The sequence below is a fragment of the Meriones unguiculatus genome, chromosome 7 (genome assembly GCF_030254825.1).
Source record: "Meriones unguiculatus strain TT.TT164.6M chromosome 7, Bangor_MerUng_6.1, whole genome shotgun sequence".
Lineage (NCBI taxonomy): Eukaryota > Metazoa > Chordata > Mammalia > Rodentia > Muridae > Meriones > Meriones unguiculatus.
Genome location: NC_083355.1, coordinates 6,132,246 through 6,147,907, shown reverse-complemented (window position 1 = coordinate 6,147,907; position 15,662 = coordinate 6,132,246). Strand labels below are relative to the sequence as shown.

At 46.8% G+C, this 15,662-nt stretch overlaps 1 protein-coding gene across 1 annotated transcript; it reads left to right on the top strand.

The window, feature by feature from the left end:
• The first annotated feature begins 23 nt into the window (after positions 1-23).
• Ten1 (TEN1 subunit of CST complex) lies at positions 24-15,653 on the top strand. Its single transcript, XM_021635992.2, has 4 exons — positions 24-161; positions 5,815-5,958; positions 7,075-7,232; positions 15,168-15,653. The coding sequence occupies exons 2-4, from the start codon at positions 5,870-5,872 to the stop codon at positions 15,347-15,349; spliced, it is 429 nt and encodes a 142-aa protein (XP_021491667.1). The 5' UTR covers positions 24-161; positions 5,815-5,869; the 3' UTR covers positions 15,350-15,653.
• Positions 15,654-15,662: the final 9 nt, after the last annotated feature.

Below are 15,662 nucleotides of genomic sequence, written 5' to 3'. Positions count from 1 at the left end.
CGCGACAGCCCTCGGCCCCGCCCCGCCCACTCCGGCCCGCCCCGTCGCCACTCCGCGTGACCGGCCGCGATCCCGGACGCCGGGACCGCCCGCCGGACGGACGAATCCGCTGCTGCGGGCCAGGGGAGGTCCCTAAGCGGCGCCTCGCCAAGGAGACCAAGGTAGAAGGTCAAGAAACCGCGGGGGCGCCAGAAGGGGAGTGGGGCGCTCGCGGGACGTCACTTTTCCAGGTTCACGTGATCTCCCCGGGCGGAAAGAAGCCCAGGAGACGCGCGCAACGGATTGGCCAGGGCCGTGAGGGGCGGGATTGCGCCTGCGCCGTGGGACTCCGCTACGGTGGGGGGAGGCGGGGGGGGCGATGGGTCCTCTCGCTTCCCGGAAACCACTAGGGGGAATGAGTGTTGAGGGTCTGGGGGTTGAGGGAAGTAGAGGAAAGCCATTGGTTTTGCTGGAACCCACCCAAATCGGAGCAAAAGGGGACCGGGACAAAGGTCACGTTCATTGCCATCGGCTAAAAATATTGCCGACTTGACTGACCTCAGAGGCATGGGATGCGAGGGCCTGGTCTGGCGAAGTTTCCCCGTTTATGCAGTGGACATGGATTTAGAGCGAGAGGGAACAGTTCCAGTTTCTCTACATTTTATGATCGAAGGCTTTTCCCTCCTAAACCGGCAGGTCCTAGAACATTTGCGATAACAGACTTTGGTCTGCGTTATCATTGTCGTGGTGGAAAACAGACGTACACGAGCGGAAGAAGCTCTAGCGTAGCATTTGCGAGGAGTTCCCTAGCCTCTCGGGCAACCCGCTGTCGCCAGTTGGTTTTTTAGTGCTTATTCCTTACAAAGTGCAAGGTGGCGGGCTGGAGATGTGGCCCAGCAGAGCGTGTGTTTAGCGTGCTCTCAGGCCAAGGTTTGATCCCGAAGTACAGCAAACTGGGCACGGTGGCACAGGCCTGCAACGCTAAGTGCAGGTCTGAAGATCTAGAAGTCCAAGGTCATTCTCGGCTGTGCTGTATAGAGAGTTTCAGGGCAGCCTGCCTGGGCTGTGTAATGCCTTGTTTCTAAGAGTCTTTAAGTGCTAAGTAAAATGCACTCGTTCTTCGTTTGACTTAACGGTCTTTTGACTTCATACCACAAAGGAGACCTACACTTTTTCATTACCTCTTAACCGGCCCTTCTAACAACATAGGTGAGACTTTCACATAAACAGTACAGAGGCTGGGTAAAATGAATGAAGGCTTTATCTTGAGTACAAAAATTAAGGGAGCCCACAAAATTCAGCGTTTTAATGTACTGTTTTTTTCTGGGTGCAGGAGATGGACCTCTGAGCTCTCACCATTCCCAGCCTCACAATATTTATAAATTCAAAAGAGAAAATAAGCAAAATACTGAAAAGTGAAATAAGGACTATATCATTGTTGCTGACCGTACCTTTGGCTCGGGTTCCAATAAGCCTGAGCAAGACTGTTTCCAAGGACACTCCCCAGGGCACTGACACATTGTTTAGTTTGGTTATTGGGAAATGTATTCCTCTTATCAAAAGCTTATATCCCAAATACAATTAACACAAGCTATTGATGAGATCAAACCCAGGTTATTGCTTGATGGGGTAAAGGGGAAAACACCACACAAGCAGACTCTTGGCAGGGAAAGGGAAAGGTCTGGTCAGACCTTCTGACAATTGCAAATTTGACCTGGCCTGTTGGCATAGGTCTGGGATCTCAGCCACTCAGGAGGCTGAGGCAGGAAGATCACAAATTCAAGACCAACCTGGATTGCAGAGAACTGATAATTGGTTTAAGGCAGCTCTTTCAACTATCGGTCTTAATTAGAATTATATAAGAATCACAGTACAGGTTTGGTGTGGCGGTGACACCTTTAATCCCACCACTCAGGAAGTAGAGGCAGGTAGATCTCTGAGTTCCAAGCTATCCTGGTCTACACAGTGCATTCCAAGCCAATCAAAGTTATATAGTGAAGCCCTGTCTCAAAAGAACAAGAGCAACAAAGAATTCGTTTACATTTACAAAACTGTAAATGGCAAGATGAGATTCAGAAAGCCTCTAAGAACTGATTGGCAGTTAATGTTGACACCATTAACCTGGGTGGATGGTCTAGAAAGAGCTACAGATGCTGATGAAGGCAGAATTCTGGCGGATTAACATTCATGTGGCTAGTGAGGTATGGCTTTAGCTCAGGGCCCAGCAAGTGTGGGCCCCGATTTTCATGTGGGTTTTGATTTTCATTCTCTTCATGCATCTCTTCATCCATTCATACTTAATATTGCCCTCAGAACTGGTAGGTGCAAAGGACACTGTCCTCAGAATCCCTGCCCTCATAGGGATGATAATTTGGTAAGAAAAATAGACTAAAAAGAGAAAACAGATCACACTATTTGAAATCTGATTATTCAGTCAGCTGCAATGAGTGAAATAAATCAGTGTGGAGGTGCACAGTGAGCAGGGCAATAGAGGATGCTATGTTAGAGGTAGAGGGGGAAGACCCTGCTGTCAGAGAGAGAATTAAAACATCTGAAATAGAAGGGACCTGGAAGAGAAGAAACAGTCATGGAATGGCTGGGGAGAAAAACTGTTCACATTTGGGTTGGCGAGATGGCTCAGTGGATAAAGGCACCTCTCTCCTGAAGATGCAAGCCCACAGGCCTGAGATCAGTTCCCAGAACCCACATAAAGGGTTTAAAAGAAGAGACCCAACTCCATGAGGTTGTCTTCTGACCTCCACTTGTGTGCTATAACATGCATTTGCATATACCGAGATAATAAATGCAATCATTTATCTTTTTGAAAAGATAGATAAATCATTTATCTTTTTGTCAGACGGCAGAGGCAGGGAGATCTCTGTAAGTTTAAGGGCCAGCCTGGTCTGCTACATCATTTTGTGAGTTGCAGGCCAGCTAGAGCTACATGGTTGATTCTTTTGTTTGTTTCAAGACAGGGTGTCTCTATGTAGCCCAGGCTTTCCTGGAACTCACTCTGTAGACCAGGCTGGCCTCAAACTCAAGAGATTCACCTGCCTCTGCTTCCCAAGTGCTGGGATTAAGGCGTACGCCACCACCGCCTGCCTGCTACATGGTTTTTGTCTAAAACTAACATACTAAAACCTGTTTGAATATCAGGATAAGCCTAGGTACAGGTCCTGAGTTGATTGTGAGCAGAGGAAGGGGGAAGGGAAATAGAGGCTAAAGCTAGGCCCCTTCATACCCCGTGTGGCACCAAGGGCCAAGCTAAGACTGAGTTCTGTTGGTTATAGAGAGAGGTCACCTTTTGTACCGTGCATAGGTAGTCCTGTAGTCTGACCAGCAGTTATGTGTTTTTCTTTTTGACCCAATCACAGTAAGAGAGTAAAGAAGCAGTTCACCTTTCACCCATATTCTCTAGTTAACATTTTATTATAGTTGCTTTATCTGTCATCTGCAGGTCAGCCTTATTTATTCAATCTCTGTTTTGGAGCTGTTTGAGGAAACTTTGTGGAAATCCTCCTTTATTTACAAATATGTAAGGTTTTCCTGAAAATAAGGACATTTACAGAATGATTATGGTTGAGATAACTTAATGTTCATGCAACACCCCTGTCTAATCTACATTCCTTTCTATGGCTTTACTGGTGCCCAGTTCTGTCCTTTACCAGATGTTTTATTCATCTGGAATCTAATCTAGCATCATAGGTGATATTATGTTACCTGTCAGGGGCTGTTGCAAAAGCCGCAGAGTGACTTAAATAAAGGACATTTACAGGCTCATTTCAGAAAGCAGGAAATCCCAAGTCAGAATATCCACAGAGTGTCATATAATAATGTATACTGTAAACACAGCAGTTGGGAGGCTGAGCTAGGAGGAGAAGGAGAGTTAGAAGCCAGCCGGATAAAAGAAACTGTTCAAGGACTGCAGAGATGGCTCAGCGGTTAAGAGCACTTGCTGCTCTTGCAGAGGACCTGAGTTCAGTTCCCACCTCCCATATCAGTTGGCTCACAGCTGCCTGACACTCTGGTCCCAGAAGACTGACACCCTCTTCTACCCTCCATAGGCATGCACTCCTGTGCATACATATACATAAAGAAAAATAAAATCTTTTTTTTTTTAAGTAAAGTTAAGGGGTAGAGAGAGAGCTCAGTGGTTAAGAACCCTTACTGTTCTTGAAGAGGGCCCAGATTCCCAGCACCCAATGTAGAGCCTCATAGACAGCCCTAACTCCAGTTCCAAGGGATCTGATGCCTTCTGACTGCCATAGGCACCAGGCATAAAAGTGCTACACAGATGTACATGCAAGTAAAACACCAATAACTTTAAAACGGAGTTCTGGGGCTGGAGAGATGGCTCAGTGGTTAAGAGCATTGTCTGCTCTTTCAAAGGATCCAGGTTCAATTCCCAGCACCCACATGGCAGCTCATAACTTCCATGGCAATTCCATGGGATCTGTAATGGCAATTCCAAGGGAGCTGACACCTTCACACTAATGCACATAAAATAAAATTAAATAAATTATTTTAAAAAAATCTTAAAAAAAAAGGAGTTCTGGGATGGATTACTGTTAATGTAACTTTTATTTACCTGTTTTAAATGTCATCTTGGAGGCTTACTGCCCCCATCTGCTAACCTAGACCTAGTCCTCGCCTGTGCACAATCTAATATAGACCTAGAATGTTTCAGCCTCTGAGACTCACTGCTGAATAAGCTCACCCTTTCTTGGTCTTTCTGAACTCTGGCTGTCTGGTTCAACTCAGCTGCTCAGTTGGGCTCAAACTTCCCTCCAAGCTGACTGATTCAATCTGGCTTCTCTCAGCTTCTGACTTTTGCTCTGCTTGGCCTCAAACTAACTCTAGCAGTCTGTTCTAATCTGGCTCCTTCTCATATCCTGTCTTCACCTGTGTCTAGCAGCCGTGTTCTGCATTAAAATTCCCTACAGATGACATCAGTTTCTGCAGTTCTGGGGACCCAAAGCATGCTGGACAGCGCTATACCAGCTGAGCTCCGTCCCCAGCTGCCAGCTGCAGGCAGGATACCCTGGGACCAAAGCCTGTAGCCAGTGTTTAATGAGAGCAAGTCGGCTCCTTTATTTCTGTTTTATCTATAGCCATTCTCAAATGGCTGGGGCTGGAGAGATGGCTCCGCAGTTAAGAGCTCTGGCTGCTCTTCCAGAGGACCTGGGTTGGATTTCCAGCACCCACATTGTGACTCACAAATGTCTGTAACTTGAGTCCCAGGGGATCCTTCACCCGTTCTGGAATTCTTCGGGCCTTTGCTCAAACTTGGTGCACAAATATACATGCAGGTAAAATGCACATACACATATAATTAAATTAAATTTAAAAAAGTCAGATGGCAGATGTGAGTGGTACTAGAGCCCCTCCGGTCCACAAAGATGGAACACATATATGCATCTTTTTGTTTTGTTTTGTTTTCTGAGACAGGATTTCTCTGTGTAGTCCTGGTTGACCTGGACTCAATTTGTAGACCAGACTGGCCTTGAACTCAAAGGTCACCTGCTTCTGCCTTCTGAGTGCTGGGATTCAAGGCGTCGTGTGCCACCATCACCCTGCTAACATGTGCCTCTTCACAGACCTTTGCTTTGTGACATTGACGGAGAGTGGAGATCACAGTGGGAACAGTACTCCTCCTTGTAGCTTTTATTTATGTATAATGTATATGTGTGTCAGCGTGTGGTGAAGGGTTGTATATTAGCATGTGAGCTCATAACCTATAAAAAGAAACCTTTCACTTTCATAGTCCTTCCTGCTGGGGCTACTCCTCCAGGTGTGGCTGGTCTCTCATGTCTTGTGGTTGGCTTGGTTTACTAGGAATCTTCAAAAAAAAAAAAAATCCATCCCAACTATTTGGTTCCTGGTGCCAAGGATGCTGCCTAAGCCTGGGATCTATTACTTTCCCTGGGAAGTCAGTGATGGCCAAGTCCCTGAAGGAGGCACACTACGAACGTTCGGCAGGTAAGGTTCATCTCCTCACGTGGCAGGGGATGGCTAAATAGCTCCCCCCAAAAAACACTCAAATAAAATGTTTTTTTAATAGAATTTTGTCTGATATATATATATATATATATGAAAAGGGGGGATGTGACAAGGCCTTACTGTGTAGCCCTAGCTGGCCTGGAATGAGCCACGTAGTCCAGGCTGACTTCAAACTCAAAAAGATCCTTCTGCCTCTGCTTTTTGAGTGCTGGGATTAAAAGTATGCACTACAGGCCTGGCTGTGTGTGTGTTTTAATACAAATAACCCAGAAAGAGTAAAGAAAGTAAAATCACATATCATCGTCCAGACAACCGCTGATAACTTTTATGACCTTTCTGTACTTTCTCATGTGTATATGGTGAGTGATCATCTGGCTAGATGTGGGTACCCACGTACATACATATATCCTGTGTTAGTTGTATATTGTTATGTCACAAATCACCTGAGAGTAAAGTGGCACCAGGCATGGTGACACACATCTGTAATCCTAGCTTGGGTGGCTGGTGTAGGAGGATCTCAGGTTCAAGGGCTGCTTGGGCAGCTTGGCAATGTATTGTCTCAAAAGAGAAAAAAATAAGCTGGGCATGGTGGATCATGCCTTTAATTCCAGCACTTGGAAAGCAAAGGCAGGTGAGTTCAAGGCCAGCTTGCTCTACATATTGAGTTCCAAACCATCCAGGGATTCATAGTGAGGCTGTCTCTAAAATAATTTACGAAGTGCAAAGCAAGAGTAAGAGCTTAAGAGGCAGAGCTGGACATGGTGGTGAACACCTGTAATTCCAGCACTCGGGGAGGCAGAGGCAGGAAGATCTCTGTGAGTTCCAGGCCACCCTGGTCTACAAAGTGAGTCCAGGACAGCCAAGTCTACACAGAGAAAACCTATCTCAAAAGACAAGAGCAAAACCAACAAACTTAAGAACTTGAAAGGCAGTCACCTCTCCATCTGGAGGACAGTGGGAACAATTGTTCTCATCTATTGCCTGTGTTTTATTTCTCGGGTCAGATTGAGGCTGATCATGGCCTCCTCAAACCTTTCTTGAGTGGTGGTGGGCTTGTCTGTGATTAGAACTGATTGCACTTCCTGTGTCCTCCAGGTTGTGCCTCTATGACATGACACGCTCCCTCGTGACCCTGACAGCACCGTACAAAAATGACCAGTGTCAGCTGCTTGTCTGTACCAAGCTGGTGGAGCCTTTTGAGGCGCATGTGGACTTCCTGTACATGGTTCTTGGGGAGCTGGAGCATGAAGACGGTAAGTTGTGGTCCCTGAAGCCTGCTTCGCTTGGGCTCCTGAGCTGGGGTGTGTTTTCTGTAAATCGAGGGTGGACTGGACATGGGGCATGTGCATTTAATCTCAGCACTCGAAAGGTAGAAGCAGGTAGATCTCTGTGAGTTCAAGGCCAGCCAGGTCTACAGAGCAGGTTTCAGGACAACCAGGGATACACAGAGAGACCTTGTCTAAAACAGAAATGAAACAAAAGAACCAGAGAGATGTGGGGCTGGGGAAAAGGCTCAGTGTTTAAAGTTCTTGTCATACAAAAGTCAGGACCTGAGTTTGGATTCCCAGAACACCCTGAAATGCAATAGTTATCTGATTCCAGTGTCCCTACAAAGAGATAGGAAGCAGAGACAAGAGCCCAGACTGCTGTACACAGTGGTGAGCAAGAGACCTCCCCTCTGGGTGGAAGGCAAGGCTGGACTCCAAGGTTAGCCTCTGTCGTCCACACATGGCATGCACAAGCCCACACACAAAGAATAAAAAAAAGAAGCAGGCCATGTCAGAAACAACCCTCACTCCCCTAAAAAAAAAAAAAAAAAAAAAAAAAAGAAGCAGGAATGGATTGTTCCTGTCCTGTGACCTCGTGGCATTACCATTGCTTATAGATCAAGTGGAGGACTCTTGTCAAACAGGTTTGACTAGACTGGAAGGGACCAGCCCTGTGATGCCAAATCAGAAGGAGGGACCGTGAAGAGGTGTCACCCTGGGGAAGTGATGAAAGAGAAGTCACAGTTTTCTGAGGGTCTCTGTGTGAGGTAGTTTGCTTAGGCATTTCCTAGTATGCCCACCACCCTGTAATCTAAATCTCATGGCTACTTCATGGAAACCAAGGCTCAAAAGAACATGGGTCTGTAAGAACAGGCCAGGAAGTTAAGTTAAGAGAAATAAAATGCAAGGGGAGGAATAAAAACGGTCTGCCATAAAGCACTGAAGGCAAGACTGACCTGTGACCAAGGTGACAGATGCCTGGCATGCATCAGTCCTGGGTTCCATCCACCCTTTAATAATAAAATAAAAATAAAAATAAAAATTAAAAAAAAAAAAGCCCAAATCATACGGGCTATGAGAGGGACCAGTGACTTTTCTCTCCTCCTGGGGCTTATATGGCAGTGTGTATAAGTGTGGGGGGGGTTATTCTTCTCTTTCTTTCAGCATTTGCTTCCCTAACCCTTTATCACATAAAGTATGTTCACTGTAGAGAATGTAAAGAGTAAAAAGAAGCAGGGCAGGGGCCTGGGGATGCAGCTCGGTAGTAGAGCACTTGCCTGGCACGGGCAAGGCCCTGTGAGTCTCCAACAGTGCCGAGATGGAGGGAGAGAAAAAGGGAAGAAACAGGAAGCAGTCCTCTTTCATCCTACCTAGAGGCAATTACTGTTACCAACTTCCTTTCCAGTTTTGCTTCTTAGAGAAAATGCCTCATTCTGTTGTCCTGTCCGGTTCACCCTGATCAACTGATCCTCTGGCCTCAGGCTTCTGGGTAATCGGCACCACAGGTGCCTGACGCCGGACCTGGCTCCAGCAGTCTGTCCATTCTCTCAGCAAGCAGCAAGAAGTCTTATTTAAATGGACAGGACAGAGGGCTGGAGAGATGGCTGGCTCATCAGTTGAGAGCACTTGTTGCTCTTGCACAGGAAGAACCCCAGTTCAGTTCCCAGCACCCACATGAGGCCTGACACCCATCCATAACGCCAGGCTCAGCGCATCCGACACCCTCCTCTGGCCTCCACGGGTAATGCATACACATAAAATAATAAAGTAAGTAAGTCTTTAAAAAATAATTCAAAAGAGACAGTCCAGGATCCGCTGCCAGGGAGCAGTAGACACCTTGAGCTTGAGTGTTCAGAGGCCTCCAGGTAGATAACCCTGGGTGACCATTCAGCCACAGTAATGACACCAAGACCTTTAACATTCCAAAGCTCAAGCCTTAGCCAGGCAGTCTTTCCTCTATGTCTCCCGGCAAAAAGCCTTCCCCTTTCTGCCTCCCTAGTGCTGGGACCAAAGGCGTGTGCCACTGTGCCCAGCTTTTGTTTTAACAATTTTTAATAATGTTTTAAAAATACGTATTCTTTTTATTTTATTTACATTGGTGTTCTGCCTGAGTGTAGGCCTGTATGAGGGTGCCAGATCCTCTGGAACTGGAATTACAGACAGTTATGAGCTGCCATGTGGTGCTGGGAATTGAACCTGGGTCCTTTGGAAGAAGAGCCTGTGCTCTTAACCACTGAGCCATCTCTCCAGCCCCCAGCTTTTGTTTTTAAGTTTAAAAAAATTAAAATTGTTATTTATTTATTTAATGTGTGTATGTGTTCAAATTAGCTGTATAGCTAAGGCTGGCCTTAAACTTGTGATTAGAGCTGGAGAGATGGCTCAGCAGTTAAGAGCATTTGTTGTTCTTACGGATGACCATGGCTGCTATGATACATATTTCTAGTACCCACATGGCAGCTCACAACTGTCCCTAACTCCAGTTTCAAAGGATGTGACATGCTTGTCTGGTCTTACATGTGGTGAACAGACATACGTGTAAACACATGTAGATAAATATCTTCTAAAAATATCCTAAAAACGTGTGGTCCTCCTGAGTGCTGGGATGACATGCATGTGCCACCAGGCCCAGCTGTGACATGCCTCCCCCTCCCCATTTTCTTGCTTTGGGACAGAATCTCTCACTATATAGCCCAGGCCAGCCTGGAATTTGTGATCCTCCTGCCTCTAACTCCTGAGCACTAAGAGTTCACATATGTGTACCCTCAGCCGGCTAAAATTTTAGACTTCTCTTAGCATTTTAAAAATGAATTAAGCAAGCCGGACGTACACACCTTTAATTCTAGCACTTAGAGAGGCAGAGGCAGGCAGATCACTGTGAGTTCAAGGCTAGCCTGGTCTACAGAGTGAGTCCAGGACAGCCAAGTCTACACAGAGAAACCCTGTCTCAAAAACAAACAAAGGCCATGATAGGTTGTAATTCTGGATGAATGACATTAATTAAATTAATTAATTAAATAGGGAAATTAATTAAATAGTAATGATTTTAATTATATTGGATTTAATAAAAGTCCCTTTTACTTAAATTTAAGATTTGAAGGTCAGAGTTCCTGCCCTCATAATTGATTTGGGGGAGATATGAGAGGCAGTACAAAGGGCCTTTTATCTTTAAAAACAAAAGCAAAAAACCTTATGTATCATGTATCCACACACTCTTTTGTTTGCCTTGGCATACATAATGTGCTTGCATGGTGTTCTTTAAGGCCAGCCTCCTGTTTGATTTTTTTTTTCCTTGACCTTTTTCTGCATTTTCTGAGTACTTCATACATGCCACTCTGATCTGGAGTGAAGAATTAAAGACAGAGCAATAGGTGGAGTCCTGTGTTGCCTGAGCGCGGCCATACCTTTCCTGACCTCTCACCTGGGCAGAGGATACACTGTGTGGCTGCTGTCAGCCTTCCTGGGCTTGGTCTTGCATCCTGTTGGGATACAAAGGTCCGTGGAGCATGGGTTGTGCCCCATGTCTAGGTTGAGAGGTTTGAGGACAAAGGAGAGTCGTTAGAGGAACCTTTCTAACAGTTTTGCATCTAGAGCCAGCCGGGAGACTGGTGTGAGACTACGCCAGCTATGTGATCAACAACTCGGACCTGACACCTCCTGGCACCATCCAAGGCCCCATGGGTTCCTGTCTGGACATGGGGTGTTACCTTCCTGCAGTCTGAGAGCTCCCTATTTTGTCATTACCAAATAATCAATAATCACACTTTGTATAAGCCTCACTGGCTATAACAACTGGCACTTTACAAATCTCATTTTGTCTATTGTAAGCTGCATGGCGGTGGCTCACGCCTTTAAACCCAGTGCTTGCCAGGCAGAGGCAGGTAGATTTCTGCGAGTTTGAGGCCAGCCTGGTCTACAGAGTGAGTTCCAGGACAGCTAGAGCTATACAGAGAAACCCTGTCTAGAAAATTAAAAACAAACAAAAAATGTAAAAAAATGTTGACACAGGGTGATTGTAAGTACAAATTATGGGGCACAAGTTGACATTTCAGTCCATGGTAGGTGGTGAACATCTCTGTAGATGTGGGTGTGATGCTCGAAAAATTCTCTCCGCTAGCCATTTTGAAATATGCAGCTAGTTGGCAACATGTAGGCCTGTTGGTACAGGGCTGTCATCCTAGCTACGGGAATTTCAAGGCCAGCCTGGGTATCTTGGCAAGGCCATGCCTCAACAAGTCAAGAGCAAAAAAAAAGAAAAAGAAAGCTGGGGGACCCAGGTCACAGTTGAGTGGTAGTAACACAAAGGTAAAGCAATTTTCCCCGGAGAGATGGCAGCGAGGAGGAAGGCCTTACATGTTACATGTCCAATAAACAAACGCCTGAATGATTTCACAGGGAAGAATTTCTAGGCAGATAAGGGAAACTACTCAATGAGATAAGACTTTGAAGTCATTGTATTCTGTGGACCAGGGAGGATGGAGGCAAAGGCTGATCCCTACAATCCCAGAAAAGGTGGCTGAGAGTCACTTTGGGTCCGCTGAGGGGACAGAGAAGCTGAGAGAACAATGCAGGGTCCCAAGGTCCTGACAGGGCTGAAGAAGGCTGCAGTGGGAGTGAAAGGGCAAGAAGATGCTGAGAACAGAGTTTTACAGCAGGGTGGAAGATTCTAGAACAACCAGTCCAAGGTGCAAGATGGGTGTGGGAGGCAGAACTGGAGCAGAGGTGAACAGTGGTTTCAGCGGTTATCAGTGGCAAAGGGACAGGCGTGTAATGTAAAACCTGAGCAGCTGGTGAACTCTGGACCTACCTCCTGCTCAGTGGGGTGTGGGGGTCACCCGGTGGGGGTGGGGGGAACCTGTTGGTCTGGATATAGTCCGTCCCAGAGAAAAGTTGGAGTATTAGATGGACAGTGGAAGAGAGGGCCAGTATACCAGAGGGCATAACAGGAAGGACACAGGACACAGGAGTGTGGGCAGGGATGAGAACAGGGTGACCCTGCAAGGGCAACCTCTGATGTAGTCAAGTAAAAGGAGAGCAGGGCAAGTGTTCTGCATACAGCAGGTGACACCTGTGTGTGTGCTGGTGCTTGAACGTGGGCCCCGGTGTCCTCGGCAAGTGGTCATGTTTTCACTACTGTCAGATGGTCTCTCGTGTACAGTCGACTGCCCTCAAACTGCCTATGCATTGGAGGATGAACTTGAACTCCTGACCCTCTACCTCCTGGATGCTGGGATTACAGATGTGTGCTACCATGCCCATCTTACGTGCTGCTGGAGGGAACGCAAACCTGAGTGGGTGCTGGGCAAGTGCTGGGCAAGAGCTGCATCCCCAACCTTTTCCTGTCTTTTAACGATTTAAGTGTGTGTGTCTTTCTGTCTGTCTGTATCTGTCTGTCTGTGCAGATGTATAGAGGTACCCACAGAAGCTAGAGGCCTCAAATCCCCCTGGAGCTGGAGTCAAATGGTTGTGAGCAACTGGACGTGGGTGTTGAGAGCTGAACTCAGGTCCTCTGCTCTTAACCACTAACCCATCCCCCAGCCCCTCGTTTTTGTTTTTAAGGTAAGTTTTGTGGCAGGGCCAAAGGTCAAACCCAGGGCCTTGCTCCCAATAGACAATGGGATTTTTTTCTCTCTGCCACACCCTTCCAAGAACTAGAATTCTAGGCAAGCTCCTTCCTGCCCAGTTTGCCTCACACCTTCTCCCCCTGTTAAAGCTGAGGTCACAGCTGTCTTCAAATGATCCACACCCGTCTTCACGCCTTCCCTCCAGAACCGGCTGAAGCACCTGGACTGCCAGCTGCCATCTGGTTGTACCAGCGAGAAGCCATCTATTCTGTAGACACTTACTCTGTTAAAAAGATAAAGCCAACTAAGATTGTCGAACTTAGAAATAAAAGTAGTGGAGCTGGATAACTGGTTCAAAGTTGAGAGTGCTCACCGTGCTTCCTGAGGATCCAAGGCTGCTTCCCAGCACCCACACAGAGAGCTCACAGCCACCTGTCACTCAACTGCAGGGGAGCCAATATTCTCTTGGGGCCTTCATAGGTGCCCGCAACTGACCTTTGCTACTTTGTGGGTCCTTTTTTCCCCCACCCTTTATTCCCCTGGTTTCAACCCCTATCTCTAGATAGGAGAAAGATAGAAGAGAAAGAGAAAGATCTTTCAATCTAATTTCTTTCTTCTTGTTGCCTGTTTGAGCACAACTACTAACAAACCGAAACCAACCTCCCACTCCTTCCAGCGGGGCTTTAGCATTTATAAACCCTCTGAAAAGCTCCCAGAATTCCAGACATCACACAACTGCAGAAACTATCTGCAGCTGGCAAAACCACGCCTCTGCTAGAGCACGAGGCAAATCTTAGTCAGCTGCTGGGAAATAACCCCATGTCCCCACAGCTGGGATTAAAACAAAAACATACTCTTACATTTCTGTGTTTTTTAAAGAAATCCAAATTCCAGAACTCACACCAGGCACCTGCATTCATGTGTGCATACCCATGTACAGAGACACACATATGTGCCTAATCTTCTAAAAGAATGTAAGCAAACATTTTGAAATTTAAGCAAATTTCTAAGAAAATATTCACACCAGCAGTTTGGAAACATTTAACATAGCATCATGTTTTGAGTTCCGTATCTTCTGCTTCTCATTCAGGAACTCCCCCCCCTTCCTGCCCCCAGCACTGGCATTCACAATCAAATCGGGGCTTCCTTCATGCTTAGCAAGGGCTCTCAACAAACTCACCACGCTCTCTATTTTTGTTTCAGTTCATGTTGTTTTGGGCCAGGGTGTCTCTATTGATGTCATTCTGGCTGTCCTGTAACTTGCTATGTAGACAAGACTGGCCTTGAACTCACGAGATACTCCAGCCTGGGACTCCTGAGTGCACCATCATGCCTGGCTTCCCCTCCCCCCATTTTTCTGGTTGTGTCTTTGCTTGGTTTTTGTGGTGGTGGTTGTTTCTAATTGTTTATTATTGTGTGTATATGTGTCTGAGTACAGGTTTCCACAGGGGCTAGACCCGGAGTTACAGACGGTTATGACCACCTGACATGGGGGCTAGGAGTCAAACTCAGATCCTCCAGAAGAGCAAGCGCTCTTAGCCTCTGAGCCATCTCTCCAGCCCCCAGCCCTCTCTTTTGATGTTGTGACCACCTGATTCTGTTCTTGCAGCTCTTATAAACCGTTTAGAGCCAAGTGTCCCCAGACTTCTCAGGGTAGTATAAATGTTTGATTAACGTGTATACATAACCCTGTCCAGAGGCCCAAGTGGTGATAATCAGCATCCAACACCCATCAGACACAGAGAGGGCTACACGCTGAGGCCTCTGAAGCAACTTCATCTCTGCAACTTGGCTCCAAGAAACTGAGGCTCAAATAAGGCCATTTTTCATGGGTGACTTGAAGTTCCTGGGAAGCAGTGAGAACTCAAGGGGAAAGCTTTTCTTTTCTCTTTTTTTCCTTTCTTTTTTCTTTCTTTATTGTTTTTGTTTTTCGAGACACGGTTTCTCTGTGTAGCCCTGGCTGTCCTAGACTTGCTTTGTAGACCAGGCTGACCTCAAACTCACAGGGATCCACCTGCCCTGCCTCCCAGAGTGCTGGGATTACAGGCGTGTGTCACCATGCCCGGCTCTTCACTCCAGTTTTCAATGGCACTGATCCCAGAGTGCCAAGGAGGGCTTTCCCTGAGGACAGAGAGTATTTCCTCAGCCCTGGGCTTTTGGAAGACAAAGGCATACTAGCAGAGGTGCAATATGGAGGTCAGCTTCCTGCTCCCTGCAAGAAACAGGCCCAGGTCCTGAGCCTCCTGGAGACAGATTGCCTGCTTTCTTAGTGCCTCAGGAGTGAACACCCAGAAGCATCTGTGGAGAGTCAAAGATGCTCTAAGGAGTCACTGCTAATGCCTCAGTGTCTGTCTTTCAGATGGAGGTTCTGTGATAAAGGCCCGTCTGCTCACCTGTGTGGAGGGCATGGATCTGTCCTTGTTGGAAAAAGCCATCTTGGAACAGAGGCTCCACTTGCAAAAGAGGCAGCAACCAAGAGACTTTACAAGCCCCTCCACCTGCTCCTCATCACCTCCAGACGGGAGAGGCTCCTCCCAGTGACAGCCTTCATCTAGAACCAGAGAGCAGGGGGCAGGGAGACCCTTCCCCAAACTCTGGACTGACCTGTTAATGAAAGCGTACCCCAAGCTGGCCATGGTGTCCCCTGCCAGCAATCACAGTGCTAAGGAGGTAGAGTCAGGAGAATCTAGAGTTTAAAGTCAATCTGAGATATTAGAACCTTCCTCTCTCTCAGAAAAAAAAAATGTATCTGCTATCCCACCCCAGAGCCCTGGAGCTGTGGCTTGTGAGGGACATGAAGAGTTCCTGAATGTCCTCCTGAATATGAATAAAGAGTATGAGCCTATAGTGTGTG